At 35.0% G+C, this 20,184-nt stretch overlaps 1 protein-coding gene across 4 annotated transcripts in view; it reads left to right on the top strand.

Annotated features, from left to right (window-relative positions):
* Positions 1–20,184, top strand: part of DENND1B (DENN domain containing 1B) — a 258,142-nt gene that overhangs the window by 107,455 nt on the left and 130,503 nt on the right. For 2 of the 4 annotated variants that reach the window (XM_057549273.1, XM_057549259.1), the window contains exons 6-9: positions 7,798–7,867; positions 13,981–14,061; positions 17,594–17,653; positions 18,864–18,917. In XM_057549273.1, coding sequence (XP_057405256.1) covers positions 7,798–7,867; positions 13,981–14,061; positions 17,594–17,653; positions 18,864–18,917 — 265 coding nt within the window. Of the gene's footprint in view, positions 1–7,797; positions 7,868–9,493; positions 9,530–13,980; positions 14,062–17,593; positions 17,654–18,863; positions 18,918–20,184 lie in introns of those variants that run through there. The other 2 variants (XM_007167271.2, XM_057549265.1) reach the window with 2 other exon arrangements.

The following is a 20,184-nucleotide window of genomic DNA, read 5'->3' as shown; positions in this document are numbered from 1 at the left end:
TAATAAAAACTACTCTATGCCTTAGAGTTATGAGCTAGAAAATTTTCACATAAAGCTTTAAAGCTACTTTTCATCCTGGATGATGCCATTGTATAAGACTTGAAAGTAATTTAGATTTACCTTAGAGTTCTAAGCTGGGAAATTTGCACACAATGCTCTCAAAACCATGGGTTCTTCTTCTACTGGATTTATGTTATTATAAGTTTCGAAAGTAAGTGTATTTAATTTGTATTTGTTTCATTCACTTTTTAGAAGAAATATTAGAATTCAGGTTTATTTAATATAAAAGTCAATATTTAATTTTGAATTTTGTATGCTTTAGCCTTTTCTATGGCATGTCTCTCCTAATTTAACAAGATTTCAAAAATACCTTGAGATATTACTAATTTAAATCATGCCATTGTTTGTATTTAGAATTGCTTTCGTATAATAGCAAAAATGCAAGAAATAACTTTTCCCCTAATTTGATTAACATAATTTTACAACTATAAAGTTGTCGCCAAGGGTTCACAATGAAATACTTGCATAAGGAAGACAGTTTGGTGTTTGCGGCCTCTGTAGTCCTCCCTTCCCCCCTCTCCTGTAACTCATACCAAACTTGAGGCTTTCACACTCTTCCTTGAGGCAAGTCCCTTAGAAGCAGAATGTTTCAGTTTTACACATTTTGTGTCAGTTTTCCAGACAGAAAAACAGCCTCTAGACATTAGACATTTTTCCGCGGAAAGGCAGTTTCCTTAGTTTTATTTGATTACTCTAAGTTAGGTTCCTGCTGACCACTTAGACTGTTAGTGGTTACCTGACTATTTGACAAAAAACATTTCCTTTCCTTTATTTAACCTTTGACTTTTGGATGTAAAAGTTTTATCAGCTGGATAGTGGAAGCACAAGTGTGAGGGAAGTCTCCCTGCCACTAAGTGGGCTCATGGCTTTACATATACATCTGTCCTTTGCCTTATGTCTTTATGAAAAATTAAGGAAATAATCTTAGGAGATTCTTTGACTTTCGTTTTAAAATAATTGGCCTTCATGTATTTGTTCTACATTTATGTATGTTTACAAGACTATGAGAGTCCCAGGAATCCTTTGTTAAAGAATTACATTTTCAGTTTTATAAAATTCAAGTAAAATATCTTATTTAGTCATTATATGTTGAATATATTTTTAAAAACTTTCTGGGATTTTTGTCTTTGGTTGTACAAAAACAGATTGGGACTATAAAATTTAGTGAAAACTATTTTAACTTAATGATAATCAGCTTAGGAGCTTATACATTAGTTAAAAATTCATTGCTTTGAACATATGTTGTTTGAAAATTATCTAAGAAACCACAAAAATAAAAACATGAGAATAACATTTCTTACCTGAGCAAGGTAAGCTTGTATAATTTATAATATTTGTTTTATATATGTGTGTGTGTATGTATTTTTTGGGCACACGTTTTATCTTTAAAGTGTGCAATGGAATCTTGTTAAAATATTTGATTTATTGACTACTTTGTGTACCCTGGACCATTTTCTTGTCATATAAAAAAGTGAGCAGGACTTCCTGTTGAATAGTTGCTCCATGCCAGGGGTTGTGAATTCAGTTACCTGTAGGGACAAGGTAAGGGCCTAAAATGAGATAAGCAGGTTTGGCTGACAGTAGGAAATTGGGGTGATCCAAATAAATAGCACGTGCCCCATCCAAAGACAGAAGCTGTTACCCAGCTTTAGGTATTTGTTGCAAAGTTAAAAAAAAAAAAAAGTGTAACCAGTATTGCCAGTTCTTTTGATTTTTAAGAGAAGAAATCTAGATTTTTAAGTGAATTATCTGATTTAGAAGTTGGCCACTTACTCAGTTCAACAACAACAATGGTGCGTTGCCCAAACAGAATATGACTGAGGGCTGGATATGTCTGCATGTAGCCAGTTTGCACCCTCCGCTCTGGATGCTGTTGTTTATTTGCAACGGAAAGTGTCCCTGTTTCCTTGACATCCTAGGAGCGTGACTAGGTTACAGAGTAGTTCCACTTGGATACAAGTGATGTTTTCATTAAAAAAAAAACATGAATGATATGTACTCTTAAAAAGGAGCTAGGGGGCTTCCCTGGTGGCGCAGTGGTTGAGAATCTGCCTGCCAATGCAGGGGACACGGGTTCGAGCCCTGGTCTGGGAAGATCCCACATGCCGCGGAGCAACTAGGCCCGTGAGCCACAACTACTGAGCCTGCACGTCTGGAGCCTGTGCTCCGCAACAAGAGAGGCCGCGATAGTAAGAGGCCCGCGCACCGCGATGGAGAGTGGCCCCCACTTGCCACAACTAGAGAAAGCCCTCGCGCAGAAACGAAGATCCAACACAGCCAAAAAGAAAGAAAGAAGCTTTAAAAAAAAAAAAAAAAAAAAGAATGCCCTCAACTTAAAAATATTAAAAAAAAAAAAAAAAAAGGAGCTAGTTATCACCAAGAACCGGTACATGTTCACAAAGCACATTGTGTGTAACTAAACTCAGTTCTTTATGGTGATGGTACTTACTGGTGTATCAGGCAGTGCTGTTGTAGAAATTTGAAAGAGTCTGTCCCATTATCTCTCATGAACACATTATATATAGAGAAAAATGTTGGCTAGACAATAGATAATGCAGTTATGAGTCTTCTTACTGATCGAAATATACTTAGATGTTGATAGATTTATGTTGTTTGGGCAGAGATCTTGTACCATGTTGCAGGCCATATCCTTTTCAAAATTTTTATCCACAGTGATGAACGTATAAGCAGTACTAAAATCTATAATTGGAAGGAATTACCAATCCGTGAAATGAAAGAATCAAATTAAACAGATGTTTATCTGCTGGGAAATTTGCCCATATGCATAAAATATAATTTAAGAGGCAGAAAGGAAGGTAATGCTCTGAACATTAGTTAAACAAATTTTAGAAGATAGAATTTACTTTAGTGGATAGAAATTATAAGTAGGCTGATTTAAGATTAAACCAGAATGAATGAATTTTGTCACATTTTATGCAGCATCCTGAAAACATCTGTTCATTGGACAATGTTTATTCAAAGGCTGGGTATTATAGAAGTACATGCCTGTATTGGGTGATTGGTAGACCCCTGAGCTTGTATTGCTCAGTCAGAGTTCTAATCTCAGGCTTGCCATTTGGTAGCTTTGTGACCCTGGATAAGTTGTTTTACCTTAGTTTAGTCAAATATACATCATAGTATTATTATAAGAATTAAATGAGAGAACACGTATAAAGTACCTAGAGTATTTTCATACATATAGTTAGTGCCTAAGAAGTTTTATTCTCTGTACTTCCAGTTATTTTAATGTGTGGAATCTCTGATTCTTAGATTCTGCTCTCTACTCCCTAGATGGGCATAGACCTGACTACTAAGTCTTACTGTCCAAACAGAAATAATTAAGCATGATGGAGCCTTAGAGATCACTGTGAGAAATATCTCATAGGTGTAAGCCTTGTTATAATAGTTAAAAAATTATATTAGTCTGATTTATAGCAGTGATCTATATATAATAGAGTCAAGAGTTGAATGAACATGAGAACAAAATCCAGCATCCCTGTATAAAGAACAAACATAGCCTGGTATCAGGATGTAATGCAGTTGAAAGTATTCTTGGAGATAATAAAAAATAATAACAATTATAAAATGATACCAAAACACCTAGCACTGTTAAATTTTGAAAAGTAAACTGACTGTTAATCAATTATTAATTCAGTTTGTTTCATTTTCAAAAACAGGTCCATAATCTTACAAATAAATTGTGGTTTTTTGGTATAAACTAGCTTTTTAATGGAAAATTGGATTCCAGTTTGTTTTCATAATTTGAAAAGAAATTGGAAGGGGAAGATAATCAATGAAAAGTAATAATGTAAAGATGAGAAAACCAGAACATTTGGTCTAGAAAAAAAAGATTCTCTCACTTTGCAATAACGTATGAGATATTTATTACATATCTTATTTTTATAGTGAACCAGGAAGGAAGTTTAAACAAGGTTCCACAGTATTTGAGTAAGGTGAAAATGACAATATAAGGATTAACAGATAGACATGCAAACCACCTAAAGTCAATAAATCTTGCTTTATCTTAAGATTCTTGAGAGCAGGATAGAAACAGACCTGCATGTTCCTTGAATAGATTAGGTCTCATCTCATCTGAGCATATAGATCTGAATTACATAACACATTGACATTTTCTTGAAATAGCAATTTCTTCAGGCTGTTAAAAGTTGAAATGTGACTATGAAATGACTTCAAATGAAAGAGATTGTACTGTATCCAAGGAACTACAGTGTGTCTTGGCAGGACATCCTCCGTGAAAATTATTTCATTGAGTTATAATGAGTATGGAAAACATGATGTGGTAATTTGCATGATATTGAGTTGATAATCTAAAAACAGTATTAGTAATGTTTAAGGTTTTTTGGGTTTTTTTTTTTTGTAAGCGAAAGATGCGGTAGAAAGTAGATTAGCTATCTAAGCACCAGGGTTAGAAGCGTTGAGTAATTTAAACGTGAAAATTGAGATTACCTATGCTAACTTCTGATTCTCAGATTTTCCCCAAACCGACAGAGCTTTGGCACATGCTCACCCAGGTTTTTCCAGACTCCCACATGAGGCTGTCAGCTTGTTGCAACCCCCTGTCCCAGAAAATCCTACCCAAGGCCCTCATGCCTGTTTCCATCTGGATTGGTCGCTCGCCAGGCGTTGAGACTTACCTGTTCTTCCCTGGAATTCAATTTCTTGTTTCTTTATCCCCCTATTCCTCCTTTCTGCTTCACTCTTCCATTTTGTCGCTTCCCAAGAATATTATGGAGAAGGTAAATTTTTGAGTTCTAGAAAGACTGAAACTGCTATTAGTCTCTCTCCAAACTTGATAGTTTCTCTGGACAAAGAATTCTAGGTTGCAAGGGATTTAACCTCTGCCTTTTGGAGGCATTATCTTCTGACTTCCCAGAATTGCTGTTGAGACAGAGGTTCAGGGACATTTTGGATTTGATGCCTTCGTACGCTACCTGTTTTGTCTCTTTGGAAATTCTTAGGTGCTTTTCTGTCGCCCCTGTTCTGGAATTTCACTGTGATACTCTGGTTTGGCTCATTTATTTTACAGTTACCCCGGTGGCACTTTCAATGTGGAAACTCATGTCTAAAGTTCTGGGATTTTTCTAGTAATTTTTAAAAAGAAATTTTCTTTTTTCCCACTTTTTTCTTTTTAGAACCACTATTAGTCAACTACATGATAGTCGAGATTGATACACTGATATTTTAATATTTACTCTTATTTTCTATCAGTTCGTCTCTTTATCCTAGCTCCTAGGAGATATTCGTCATTTAGTTTCTAATCTTTCTATTGATTTTAATTTTTTTCAGCATTTGTATTTTGAATTTCTAAGAACTTGTTCTTATTGTCAAAAATTTATTTTTTCACTTCTTTCTCCTTTTTTAGATTTCATTTTGTTTAAAGCATCCTGTTCTTCCCATCTTGCCCCTAGGTTCTTCATGACCTTTTTTTTTTTTTTTCTTATTTTTTTCTTAGATTCCATATATATGTGTTAGCATACGGTATTTGTTTTTCTCTTTCTGACTTACTTCACTCTGTATGACAGACTCTAGGTCCATCCACCTCACTACAAATAACTCAATTTCGTTTCTTTTTATGGCTGAGTAATAGTCCATTGTATATATGTGCCACATCTTCTTTAGCCATTCATCTGTCGATGGACAGTTAGGTTGCTTCCATATATACACTACCAAACGTAAAATAGATAGCTAGTGGGAAGCAGCCGCATAGCACAGGGAGATCAGCTCGGTGCTTTGTGACCACCTAGAGGGGTGGGATAGGGAGGGTGGGAGGGAGGGAGACGCAAGAGGGAAGAGATACGGGGACATATGTATATGTTATAACTGGTTCACTTTGTTATAAAGCAGAAACTAACACACCACTGTAAAGCAATTATACTCCAATAAAGATGTTAAAAAATAAAAAATAAAAAAAATAAATACTAGATTAGAACAATAAAAAAAAAAAAGAAGCGTCCTGTTCTTTATTCAGCTCCTGTGGATATTAATGATAAGTTTTAAAACTTTCACCTGATGTTTGTATTGTCTTTGTTTACTTGGAGTTCCTTTTATGTTTGTATTGATGTCTGTATTTCCTCAAATTTCTGGTGGTTGGACCGTTAATTTATATTTAAGATAGAGGCACTAAACTGAATTAGCATCATTGTATGTGCAGTGGTTGGTTTCACAAGAAAATATAGGGCCTTTGAGGTGTTTTTTTCCTTTGAGAGATTCCCAGGTCAGTGTTTCAGGATCCTGTGGGGGCCAGTCTATTGGCTAATGGTCATTTTCCCTTCTGTTGACACTCAGGTTTTGGTTTTCTCTTTTCTGCAAAGTCAGTTATTCTTTGCTTGCTTACCACCTTTACAAAGCCATTCACCTGTGTTGCTTTCTATTGCATTTGTCTTGTCCTCATTAATTTATACCCTTTTTATTTATTTACAGTCATTTTAGTGGCATTTCCAAAGGGCACAGAGATAAATGGATGTACTACTCAATATGCTAGATTTAATGAAAAGTTGGTAGATATTTTTAAATATGATAGGCATCTTTTATATCATTACTTACTATTTATAATGATCATTTTAAAGAACTCTATAGCATTCTGCTGAGTAAGGATACTGTCGTTTACCTGACTGTTCTTTTGTTATGACTTTAGGCTACTCCTAATTAAAAAGCATCATTCATGGTCACTAATAAATCAGACATTATATGAAAAAAATGCAGAAAGGATGCTGTTTTTCTAAGCTCTAGTCATTGATTATTAAATCTGTTTTGTGTATCTGTACTCTTGTCAGTATATAATTGTGTAGTAAAAATATCACACTTTTTTCGCTTAAAAAGTAGTCTGTTGTAGTCATTCTCTGAAGAAAAAAATGAGTATTTGTTAACTGATAATTAACTACACTGGTGTGTTTTGTGATTTACTCTTCTTATATGTGAAAAGTGTACATTTTAATATACAATTAAAAACTTTGGATAGATTTTAAATATACATACCTTAATTTGAAAAGGAGTACAGATTTTATTTTGTACAATTGATTTTTGGATTTAGTATTTTGCTTTCATAAAATTAATTATATTTGTGTCTAGCAAAATGAATCAAAATGATTTTTAAATTACATGTGTTTTTGATACTTAAATGCTATTTATAATATTTACAATTTTAAAAATAGGCTTTCTTACTTGTATTGATTTATTTTGAAATTTACCATCCTATGTAAACATCAATTTCCAAAGAATTGATTTAATTAATAAGCACATAATTCTATTTTTTATATACTTAATTCAGTAATATTTAAAAAGAAATGATTATATCTTTGTTTTAAAAGCTTTTTAAAATTAGTTTTTATTTGATATTATCTTATTACAGTGGTTAATTTTTATTCTATGAGTGCTTTTGGTGCACTCATACCATGCATACTACGCAATGGGATTAAGTGATTTTCGGTGCTGCTAACATAAAATAGAAGTGTGTAATGAATAACCTTTATAATGGAACTTTGGATTCTGATTACTTTATGAAAACTAATAGTAGATTATATGTAAAATTTTACTGTAACAGTAAAGAGAACATGGGTATAGTTCTTTTTTGCCCTCCAGGATCAACCTGTTTGAAATAATCTAGATTTGGTGTTTATTTTGCCATCTTGTTTCTTGATTCTAAATGATACATATATATATATACACACACACACACACATTTTTAAAGGTTTTTTTTTTTTTTTTTTTTTTTTACAGTTACCTGCCATGGTTTGAAGTATATTACAAGCTTCTAAATACTCTGGCAGATTACTTGGCTAAGGAACTGGTAAGTCATGTTTTTTCCCCATTTTTAAAATTGTGGTAAAATACACCTAACATGAAATTTACCATTTTAGCTGTCTTTAATTGTACAGTTCTGTACCATTAAATACATTCACATTGTTCTGCAGTCATCAATACCATCATCTTTACAACCTTTTTACTTCCCAAATTGAATCTCTCTACCCATTAAACAGCAACTTCCCATTCCTCCCTGCCCTTGCCAAGTCCCTGGCAACAACCATCGTACTACTTTCTGTCTGTCTGCATCGGACCATGTACCTCGTATAAGTAGAATGATACAATATAGGTCCTTCTGTGACTGGCTTATTTCACTTCATGTTTCAGAGTTCATCCATGTTGTAGTATATGTCAGAATTTCCTCCCTGTTTAAGGGTGAATAATATTCCGTTATTCACACACCACATTTTGTTTATTCATTCATATTTAGATGAACACTTGGGTTGCTTCCACCTTTCGGCTGTTGTGAACAAAGCTGCTATGAACGTGGGTGTACAAGTAACTGTTTGAGTCCGTGTATTCTTTTGAGTATATACCCAGAAGTAGAACTGCTGAATAACGTGGTAATTCCGTGTTTAACTTTTTGGAGAACTGCTGTAACATTTTCCACAGTGGGTGCATCAATTTACATTCCCACGAGCAATGCACAGGGTTCCAGTTTCCCCATATCCTCCCCAGCAGTTATTTTTTGTTTTCGTTTTGTTTTGTTTTTATAATGGCCATCCTAATGGGTGTGAAGTGGTATATGATTGTGGCTTTCACGTGCATTTCCGTAAACATTAGCAATACAGTCTTTTCATGTGCTTATTGGTCATTGTATATCTTCTTTGGAGAATTATTTATTCAAGTCCTTTGCCATTTTTTAATCATGTCTTCATGTTGTTGAGGAGTGGGAGTTATTTACATATTCAGATACTAATCCTTTATCAGGTATATGATTTGCAAATATTTTCTCCCATTCTGTGGGTTGTCTTTTTACTTTGTTGATAGTGTCCTTTGATGCACAAAAGTTTTTAACTTTCATGAAGTCCAATTTATCTGTTTTTTTCTTCTGTTGCTTTGTGCTTCTGGTGTCATGTCAAGAAATAATTTTCAAATCCAATGTCATGAAGCTTTCTTTTTTTCTTCTAAGAATTTTATAGCTTTAGCTCTTATATTTATCTTTACATCTTTATCCTTTTTTCTTAAAAATAAAAACAAAACAGAAACTGAAGTTTGCTTTGAATTAATGAACTTCTCTGGGATGATAGTTTGTAAATTTTCCCCTTAATCATTCTTCCCTATTTTAAACAAGGACTAATCTACTAAGATATTAGCTGTGCTATTTGATGCAATTTAATTCAAATAAAAGTTTTTTTAAAAAAAATCTGCAATGATTGCCTGTTGTTGATTTCTAATTTTGAAATGTAGGGTATATTTTCTGGTCTCTGGCTATCTGCTTAAATTCTTACTTGATACTCCTCCACACTTGAGACTGTATTTTGTTTGGTCATCTGACATTGTTTTCTTTGCTTTTAGTTATAGCCTCAGTCTTTCTTTGAACTTTTTCCTTTATCTACACCTATAATTTTGGTGTTCTTATGTTCTTAGTTTTCTTTTCTCTTCTCTCTAGAAATGACTTATGGGCATCTTATACACATTCTTAGTTGTAAGTACCACCATATTCTGATCTCTAAGAATGATCTTTCTGAAACCTGATTATATTATTTTACTGCTTGCTTATAATCCTCTCAGTGGCTCCTTTTCTTCCTTAGAATAAAATCTAAACATGTGTGCAGCTTGACATATTAGAAGCTTCATGATCTGGCATCTGATAGTCCTTCCTGGCTTATCTGCTCCCACTTTTCTACACACAATATACTATCCACTTATTGGAGCCACTTAAATTTCCTAGAACACTGGTAGAACACTCATCTTTTAAGATTCAGTGTAAATATCTTTAAAAACAGACCTAAACTCAATACAAATACTACTCCAGATACTTTTTATTAAATAGAATTTAAATGTATTATTAATAAATTAAGACACTTCTTTTACTCTTCTAGTGAGCAATCTCCTAATTTGGCAATCAAAGTTTACTATTATAACATAATAGCATGTTTTTAGTGTTTGTCAAAAGTCCAGGGTTTGTGTGTGTGTGCTGTGTGTGTAAACATTTCCCTCTCTACACTTGATGTACTTAATTCTGTGAAATATTCATTAGAAGGTCATTTTACACTTGTACAATTTTATATATAAACTATTCAGTTATTCATTTTCCTAAGAAAATAACTGGAAATAACAGTATTCAATTATTGCATTGAAAACTCAAAACCAGAATTCTACTTCATGATAGTTTCTTGTTCTTTGTGTTTTTGAGTAAACATGTGGAACCAACATTAATTGTATTAGATGTCCAACTTCTGAATACGTTACCTTCAGAAACTTAATACTTATACTTATTGTATGTCATATGCTCCCTGAGACCATATGTAGTACTGGAATATGTAAAAAAACATACTGTGGTTTCCTGAAGAGAGGACGTGAGGGAGACTACATTTGTGTTCCTAATTAGTGGAAAAAAATAAGTTCACAGTATTAATCAATAACTGGAAGTAAATCTATGACTGTAATAATTTTTCTTTTCATTGTTAATTCAGTGCCACAGGGTATTTAGATTGGAATTTAGATTCACAGTCAGTTATCCTTACCTGATCAGCATTAGGCAACTACAAAGGATTCTTAAAAGCTAGACTTTTAAAAAATTTGTTTCCATAAGAATTTTGTACACACAGAACATCAGTATCATCCAGAATATCCTGTGGTATATTTCATTGCTTAAATGGTCAAGTGATGAATGCTTTAGAGTCCTTCTTTTTAGGTCATTCTAAAGAGAATTTCAAATAGGCAGTTTTGGGTTTTTTTAATAGATCTTCATTGGAGTATAATTGCTTCACAACACTGTGTTAGTTTCTGTTGTATAACAAAGTGAATCAGCCATATGCATACATATATCCCCATATCCCCTCCCTCTTGAGCCTCCCTCCCACCCTCCCTATCCCACCCCTCTAGGTGGTCACAAAGCACCGAGCTGATCTCCCTGTGCTATGCTGCTGCTTCCCACTAGCTATCTATTTTACATTCGTAGACGTAGAGAATGGACTTGAGGACACGGGGGAGAGGGGGAAGCTGGGGTGAAGTGAGAGTAACATTGACATATATACACTAAGGAAAATAGGCAGTTTTTTTTTTTTTTAATTTTATTTATTTATTTATTTATTTATGGCTGTGTTGGGTCTTCGTTTCTGTGTGAGGGCTTTCTCTAGTTGCGGCAAGTGGGGGCCACTCTTCATCGCGGTGCGCGGGCCTCTCACTATCGTGGCCTCTCCCGTTGCGGAGCACAGGCTCCAGATGCGCAGGCTCAGCAATTGTGGCTCACGGGCTTAGTCGCTCCGCGGCATGTGGGATCTTCCCAGACCAGGGCTCGAACCCGTGTCCCCTGCATTGGCAGGCAGATTCTCAACCACTGCGCCACCAGGGAGGCCCAAATAGGCAGTTTTGAGTACACACTTTTGCAAGAATTTGTAGAGATCTGAATTATTAAGTTTTCATAGTCAAGTTATAAGAGAGATTGTGAGAAGTCATGTGTGTCTTGTATCCATATCCCTTAAAATGAATGATTAACTTCTTTGAACAACTGCCTTTACCTTTGGTTTATTCTCCCAACATAAACATTTTAAGAGAGAATAAAAATAACTATGTATATGAGAAGCTACCTTCACATATTTATTACTTCATTTGTATGTGTATTTCAGAAAAGTGAGTGTGCACATCAAGGTACATTATTACTGTACAAATCCCATAAAGTAGATGTGTTATATATTTTACATAATCCCATTTATCATGGGGCAAGTAGTAACTAAGAGCTTCTTAGAAAAGAAGTATTTAGAATATTTGCATCTTGCATCAAAGTTGCATCTTAGTACAATAATCTTACTTAAATTGTACCTATTTCTTAAAAACTAGGTTTGTGATTTTAAAATTAACATGGAAAATGCAAGCGTTCCTCTGCACCAAATAGTTAGCCAAGTTGTGAATGCAAAGGAAAAGTTCTTGAAGCAAATTAAAAGTACTACTTCAGTGAACCCATGAATGGTAAGAAAGCAAAACAGCCTTATTGCTGATATGGAGAAAGTTCTAGTGGTCTGGATAGAAGATCAAACCAGCCACAACATTCCTTTAAGCCAAAGCCTCATCCACAGCAAGGTCCTACCTCTCCTCAACTCTGCGAAGGCTGAGAGGGGCGAAGAGGCTGCAGAAGGAAAGACTGAAGCTGGCAGAGGTTGCTTTAATGAGGTTTAAGGAAAGAAGCCATCTCTTTAACATAAAGTGCAAGGTGAAGCAGCAAGTGCTGATGTAGAAGCTGCAGCAAGTTATCCAGGAGATCTCCTAAGATAATTAATGAAGGTGGCTGCACTAAACAACAGATTTTCAGTGTAGAGGAAACAGCCTTCTATTGGAAGAAGATGCCGTCTAGGACTTTCATAGCTGGAGAGGAGAAGTCAGTGCCTACTTTTCAAAGCTTCAAAGGACAGGCTGACTCTCTCCTTAGGGGCTAGTGCAGCTGGTGACTTTAAGTTGAAGCCAATGCTCATTTATTATTGCGAAAATCCTAGGACCCTTAAGAATTATGCTGCAGCTACTCTGCCTGTGCTCTGTAAATGGAACAACAAAGCCTGAATGACAGCACATCTGTTTACAACATGGTTTACTGAATATTTTAAACCCACTGTTGAGACCTACTGCTCAGAAAACAATTCCTTTCAAAATGTTACTGTTCATTGACAGTGCACCTGTTCACCCAAGGGCTCTGATGGAAATGGACAACAAGATTATTGTTTTCTTCACGCCTGCTAACACAACATCCTTTCTTCAGCCCGTTGATCAAGAAGTAATTTTGACTCTTATTTATTATTATCATTATTTTAAATTTATGTTTATATTTATACTTATTGTATTTATCATTTTTAAATTTATTATGAAGTCTTATTATTTAAGAAATACATTTCGGGAGACTGTAGCTGCCACAGATAGTGATTCCTCTGATGGATCTGGGCACAGTAAATTGAAAACCCTCTGGGAAGGATTCACCATTTTAGATGCCATTAAGAGCACTTTTGGTTCATGGGAAGAGGTAAAATATCTATATTCGCTGGAGCTTGAATAAGTTGATTCCAACCCTATTGGATGACTTTGAGTTGGAGGGATTTAAGACTTGACCGGAGGAAGTGACTGCAGATGTGGTAGAAATAGCAAGGAAATGAGAATTAGAAATGGAGCCTGAAGACGTGACAATTGCTGCAATCTCATGATAAAACTTGAACAGAAGAAGAATCGCTTCTTTATGGATGAGCAGAGAAAGTGGCTTTTTGAGATGGAATCTGCTCCTGGTGAAGATGCCGTGACGATTGTTGAAATGACAGCAAAGGATTCGGAATATAACATGAGCTTAGTTGCTGAAGCAGCAGCAGGGTTTGAGACGATTGACTCCAATTTTGAAATAAGTTCTACTGTGAGTAAAATGCTATCAAACAGCATCGCAGACTGCCGATGAAAGGGAGAGTCAATTGATGCAGCAAAGTTTATTGTCTTGTTTGAAGAAACTGCCACGGCGGCCCCACCCTTCAGCACCCACCAGCCTCATCAGTCTGCAGCATCAACATCTAGGCAAACCCTCCGCCAGTGAAAAGATTCCGACTTGCTGAAGGCCCAGATGATGGTTAGCATTGTTTAGCAATAAAGTATTTTAAATTAAGGTATGACATTGTTTTTTTTAGACATAATGGTATTGCACATTTAATATACTACAGTGTAGTGTAAACATAACTTTTATATGCACTAGGATACTGAAAAATGCATGAGACTCACGTTATTGCTGTATTTGCTTAATTGCGGTAGTCTGGAGCTGAGCCTGCCGTATCTTCAGGGTCTGCCTGTATAAAACATGTCTGAAGTGAGAAGGCACAGTGATTGATTTTGTCAAGTAGTTTTAATTGTATTTACTTAGTTCCTATTTCATTTATAAAATGTACTTTTTTTTTTTTTTTTTTTTAACTCTAGGAAGATGATTTGAATGAAACTCTCAAATCACTCTATAGCCAGCCAGTACCAAAGGCAAACACTCCTGTCAATTTGAGTGTGGTAAGTATTGAGTCAGTAATTGATGTTTTGAGTCACAGCAGTTTAGAAACTCTGCTGAGTCACCACCCATGCTCCCAGGAAGACTTTAATGCCTGTACTGACATTACTACATGGTGATATTGAGGCTTTCTGACATGCTTTAACTATCGTAACATGATACGATAGATGTATACTTCGGTAGTTGTTAAATCACAGATTTTTAAATTATATGCTAAAAGTTACCAAATATCTGAGAATATTTTGATTGCAAGGAACATTGATTTTCAGGTGAAATCTATCCATAATAAGGAAATACACACCCACACCCACACCAGTATACAATACCAAATACCCTTCATAAAATGAAAACAGTACATAATAAGTATTGAAAATGTACTATATAACCAACTATATGATAAAGATTCTGGGTTAAAAAACTCTTTCTTTCCCCATACTTCAATACGTCTTTTAATATAATCACCAAATACTGGAAATATGATTAAAGTTTCTCAAAGCAGTAAGGCTGTGGTGGTATAGATTATTTACCACTGAAACTTTTAATGAACTGTACCGTCTATAACTAAAATCACCCTGGTACTTTGGGAGGCTTTGTAAGTGTTCAAAATTAATAATCACAAAATATGAATGTTTTCGTTAATTTTCTTCATTAATTTGGCATATAATAGAATGTTAAAATTTACCTATGTTGATTTTGGTTCTTCCAAAATAACAAACTGTTCTAATTAAGGAAGGAAAATATATAATGATGCAAGAGAAATTGAAGGAGAAAGCAATTTGAAATGTATGTAATCGTGTTAATAGGTCTTTTGGTGTTTTTTTTTTTTAACATCTTTATTGGAGTATAATTGCTTTACAGTGGTGTGTTAGTTCCTGCTGTACAACAAAGTGAATCAGCTCTATGTATACATATATCCCCATATCCCCTCCCTCTTGTGTCTCCCTCCCACTCTCCCTACCCCACCCCTCTAGGTGGTCACAAAGCACCGAGCTGATCTCCCTGTGCTATGCGGCTGCTTCCCACTAGCTATCTATTTCACATTTGGTAATATATATAACTCCATGCCACTCTCTCACTTCGTCCCAGCTTACCCTTCCCCCTCCCCATGTCCTCAAGTCCATTCTCTACGTCTGCGTCTTTATTCCTGTCCTGCCCCTAGGTTCTTCAGAACCTTTTTTTTTTTTTTTTTTTTTTAGATTCCATATATATGTGTTAGCATACGGTATTTGTTTTTCTCTTTCTAGGTCTTTTGGTTTTTTGCAAGATAAGGAAATTGTTAGCCTTATTTCCTTCTTTCTTTGGTAATAACTTTCTTCTTGCTTAGATTTCCCCCTGTAATTTTGTTTGATCACAGTGCTCTCCTCTGTGGTTTCCTTCTTGATATTTCTACTGGCAGCAGCCTGGTCTGGGTGCCCATCACTTCAGGCAGCCCTTAGTCTACAGCTTCTCCTTCCAGTCCCTTCTAAAGGCCGTAAGATCAAACTTCCTTCAACTATATAAAGTCCCCTGATGAAAACCTTCAGTCGTCCCCCATTTTCAGTAGAATTTGTCCAAATATTTGGCCTTTCAGGACCATCCACTTCTTAGCCTCAATCCAGCTTTTCACTTTTCTGTCTCAGTTTTCTTCCCCATGAATTGATCCTCTACTCTGGTCACAGTGTTCTGTTCATCTTCTCGAGTGAACATTGTGCTTTCTCGGTTGTACAGCTTTCTCTAAAACCTCGTGTAGACTGTGTATCTTTAGAACTAGCTCAGTTCCCACCTTTGTGAAATGTTCCCTTGTTGTGACAGCATAACGTTCTCTGCCCCTTTATGTCTGCATCCTCTTTTGCTGCTTAATGCCAAAGTGGAAATAAATGTTATGTAGTCATTTAGAGATTGGGGGCTGGAAAGCTAAGGATAACCTGGAATTTTTAACCCAAATCGGGGAGTCATCTGCAGACGTGGTTGTAGGAATAACTGAGCGATTTAAAGGGCAGAATGTAGAGAGGATAGAGCAGAGGGTAAGGTCTAATTGCCCAAAGAAGTTGTATGGAAGAAGAGAGCAGGTGGAGGGAAAGGATTGGAGGAAGGGGCAGTGAAGGAGAAACTCAGATTTGTAGTCACTGAAGCCAAAAGAATGCAGGTCCACAGTTAGTGGGAATGAAGTACAAAGGACAAGGGAAAATGCCCCGGAGAAGGAAGAAAAGCTCTGGATTTTCTGAAAATAAGTGTTTTTCTTTGGGAGAGTTGTATGTATGAAGTGATTCTAACACTTTGTTAACTGGTGAAGGAAACATGTAAGTGCTAAGATGATAGAGGCAGCTATTAACAGAGAGCTGAGAAATAAAAATGTATTCTCTAAATTTGACTGTCTTATTTGTTCAGGAGTAACTAAATATCTTATAAAAATACATTTCAGAAATACTGGATATTGAAACACTTTACCTTTATTAATAAGAAGTAAGTCAAAGATGTCTAGGCTTCTTAATACCTAAAGACTAGAAGATTTTGGTTTAAATCACAGTCACTAAATGTGTGATGTGAGGCAAAAAAGTTAATCTCTTTTGATGTTCCCTTTTATCCATTTGAGAAATTTAGTGAATCAGTTTTTGAGAAAGTCGTTTGGGGAATTTTATGAAATGATATATTTAGATATACCACGAAAAGCTATTTGAATGTTAGTTGCTAGTAAATCGAAGTTTCATTTGATAAGGAGAGGATTTTTATTATATCTGAAATAATCTTGGTAAAGGAATCTGAGTGACTGTGTTGTATTTCTATGTCTGATGGTTATTTTTTATATTTTAAGCCTCACATATAAGCTTTTGAATCAGTAGTCTGTGATAGGTTTCAAATCTTGTTCACCTGTTCTCAATACAATATCTTAGGTATTGTTAAATCCAACTGGTTGATAAACCTTTATGTAAAGTCCACTTAGTAATTTCATTTGACTTCAGTAACAGGTTATAAAGTCACGTGCCAGTGCCGTGCAGTTAATGACCAGCAAAACTGGGATGAAAACACTTGTCTTCACCTACTAGTACAGTTTTAGTATTGTGATGTCAGGTTAACATTGATGGTCATAGGCATTTTTGTTCCTCCATAAGTGGAAAAGAAATTTTTGTTTGTCTGCAGAATTTCCATTATAAAAATATGACAAGTTTTGAGAAACTGCTGTGATTTTCTTAAAATTTTGTATTTCATGAAAATTCCATCACATGAGTTTTTCAAGACTTGACATTATAACCACTAGAATATCACAGAGATTTTATGAAATGTTAATATCTAATGTAAATGCTTATTTTGAAAGTACATTTCCAAGCCGTTAAATATCCACAGAATTCTGTACTCTCAGTCGAGAATTAAAGTACTTCAAGATTTTTCTAGCATAGAACTAGCAAATCAGCATTTAAAACATTTGTAATTAATGCTATTCAGATGTTTTCAGCGGATAATGTGACTACATGGGTTTGTCTCAAATACACAGCAAATTGTTGTGTAAATTTCTCCCATGAAAGTAAAATACTCATTTTGTCTCTTATGTATTGTAAGAACCAAGAGATATTTATTGCCAGTGAGCAAGTTCTGAAAGATCAGCCCTCCCTAGCACGGGTGAGTTCAAAGGACATTGGCTTCTGAAAATCACTGTTAAATTGGGAAGTTAATTACTTCTTTCACTATGTCTTTAAGATTCACTCTAGTCCGTTGGGAAGTGGTAAATTTGCTTCTTTTAAGAAAATTAATCATTCGGATTATATTTTCTGTTTATACTATCTTTTTTAAAGCATAGCTTTATGAAATACAGTGCTATTAAAAATCCATCCAAATACAAGTAGCTCATAGAGACCAAATCCATGCTTACCCTCATGTCAGTGGTGGTGATGTCACAGTGGGCTCACTACATGGGTGTCTGTCACATGTTTTGTCCAAGGTCTCAGGACCTTGTTCTTCCACCCTGCAAGTCATGCACTATGATTGTGCCAACCTGCCTTGCTCTGACGAGTTCACTGGTGCTCAGTATTGGCTAGAATGGGTTTTTCCCCCCAAATCTTCAATTATAAGACAATATTAAATAGGTCCTTATGTGAGATAGTAAAATGATTTTGTAGATGAATATGAACAGAAAATAAAATGATTTTGATGATTGACTTGTACTCTGATTCTGGGTGGTAAAATTTGGGAACATTCTGTGAAACGTGAAGGTGTGCACAGTATGCTTTTTGTGTAAATATGTCTATGAACTGTTGTATTGCTTTGAATATTATAGAAGCTAATTAACATTTGTTTAGTGGGTGTATAAAAGTCATATTTTGGGTTAATTACCTTTTAAGAAGTTTTAAATATTAAAAAATTATTTTTTATTTCTGCTTTCTAAATAATATAGTGGCTGATATGTACCAGAGAAATTTATGGGGACTTAACTGTAGGAACTCAAAAATCTCAATAGATTTTGATATATTCTTGGGTAAACAAGCCTTATTTTTCCAGGCTCCCTAAACCAAACGTGTTACAATTATCTATCTATCTATTTTTCAGTAATATGCTTTTTTTCGTCTTAATAAACTTTTTCTAGGATTCCCACTTCAATTTTAAAATGAAATATTTTTAACCAACACTTAAACTTTTTGTATGAGAAAGTTATTGTTAAATCTCATATAAACCTGCTATCTCATTTAAGAATCTCTCAAATTCAACAAACCCTGAGCATCAGTCCTTGGTATTTATTTAGTTGATATGTTTTAAAATTTTTTATCTCAAATTATACATAATGCTACCAAATTTTAATTCTCCTTTTCTTATGTGATTTATTTCTGTTGATTAGCATTCCTACTTCATTGCCCCTGATGTAACTGGACTCCCAACAATACCAGAGAGTGTAAGTTTTCTATGTTTTTATTCTACTGATATTATGAAATTTATTTATTTTGGTCTCACTGTTTAAGGATTTCTTTGTAGAGAAATAGAAAACATTGTAACTCTCTGTGAGAAAAAATGAAAAAATAAAGAATAATGTTATCTCTTTTTCTTCTTTATGTATCTGCTACTTTACCTCCTTCTTAGTATCTGGTTGTAGATAAGACAAATTATATGAGAAAAACGATTTCTACCATTTGAGATAGTTCAGTAGGATAGTCTGTGTTCAGTTAGGTCCTGAGCTCCCCAGATCAGGCAGAAGAGACGTCTCAGGAGATGACTCCTGTTGGCGGGGAATGAACACGTGCAGTGGGAAATATTTTCACGCAAATAGTTACTTTAGTGAAATGACCATAGTATTTAGATTCCTTGTATATACATATCTCTGTTCAAATTTTAGATGTTCTCTACTTGATTTCCTGATTTTTAATATAAGTAATACATGTTTTGTAAGGCTTGAAGGATACTACAAGAAATTATAAAATTGCTACATTTGACATTTATTTAGAGTCCTGATTGTAGGCTTACTAGAAATATTTTCAGTGTTTTAGTAGTTATTACAAATTAAAATTCTGTAGAGAAGTTTACATGGATAAATGGAATTGACAAGTACACTTTTGGACGCTGTGTGAAAAGGAAGTATTTCCTTTCATAATTTTTTTCAGCTTTGTTTTGGAAAGATAATATGAATTAGTAGAAATAATTCAATCAAAGTGAAGGAAACATCAACCTAAGGAATATGTATTATTTTCCTCAGAACTCTACTGTTCTTCCAAAAATGTTTTTGAACCTACTGAGTGTTTGGTTTCCAAAAGCACGTGGGTTATAAGTGAATGAACAAAGTCCAAGAAGACAGTTGTAAATTTCCTAATTTCGAACCGAGACTGTCAGTGGCGTTTTTGGTACAGATGAGTCCAGTTAACTCCTGTGAGAGACTGCCTTCAGCCGCTCTTCCCGTGGGCCTGGGATAGACCATCAGATCAGCAGGTCACGTCACAGGCCCTCAAGTCTTGTGCGAGACCACCGTGGGCTGGGGGTGTCTGTTAGGTTTCCTGGAGGCTGACTGACCGCCTTGACTTATGCACGCCTGCCCCTCACATCAGGGTTGTTAATACAAGTCAGTCTCTTGCTTTAGCCTCTCCCCTTCGTACCTTTCTTAAATTTACTAATAAACCGCTAATAGCTTGATTTAACAAACTTCACGAACTTCGCTGTGACTTTGAAAGTTT

The sequence above is a fragment of the Balaenoptera acutorostrata genome, chromosome 1 (genome assembly GCF_949987535.1).
Source record: "Balaenoptera acutorostrata chromosome 1, mBalAcu1.1, whole genome shotgun sequence".
In the NCBI taxonomy this organism is placed as follows: domain Eukaryota; kingdom Metazoa; phylum Chordata; class Mammalia; order Artiodactyla; family Balaenopteridae; genus Balaenoptera; species Balaenoptera acutorostrata.
Note: the sequence above shows the minus strand (reverse complement) of the source record. Positions and strands in the feature narration are given on the sequence as shown.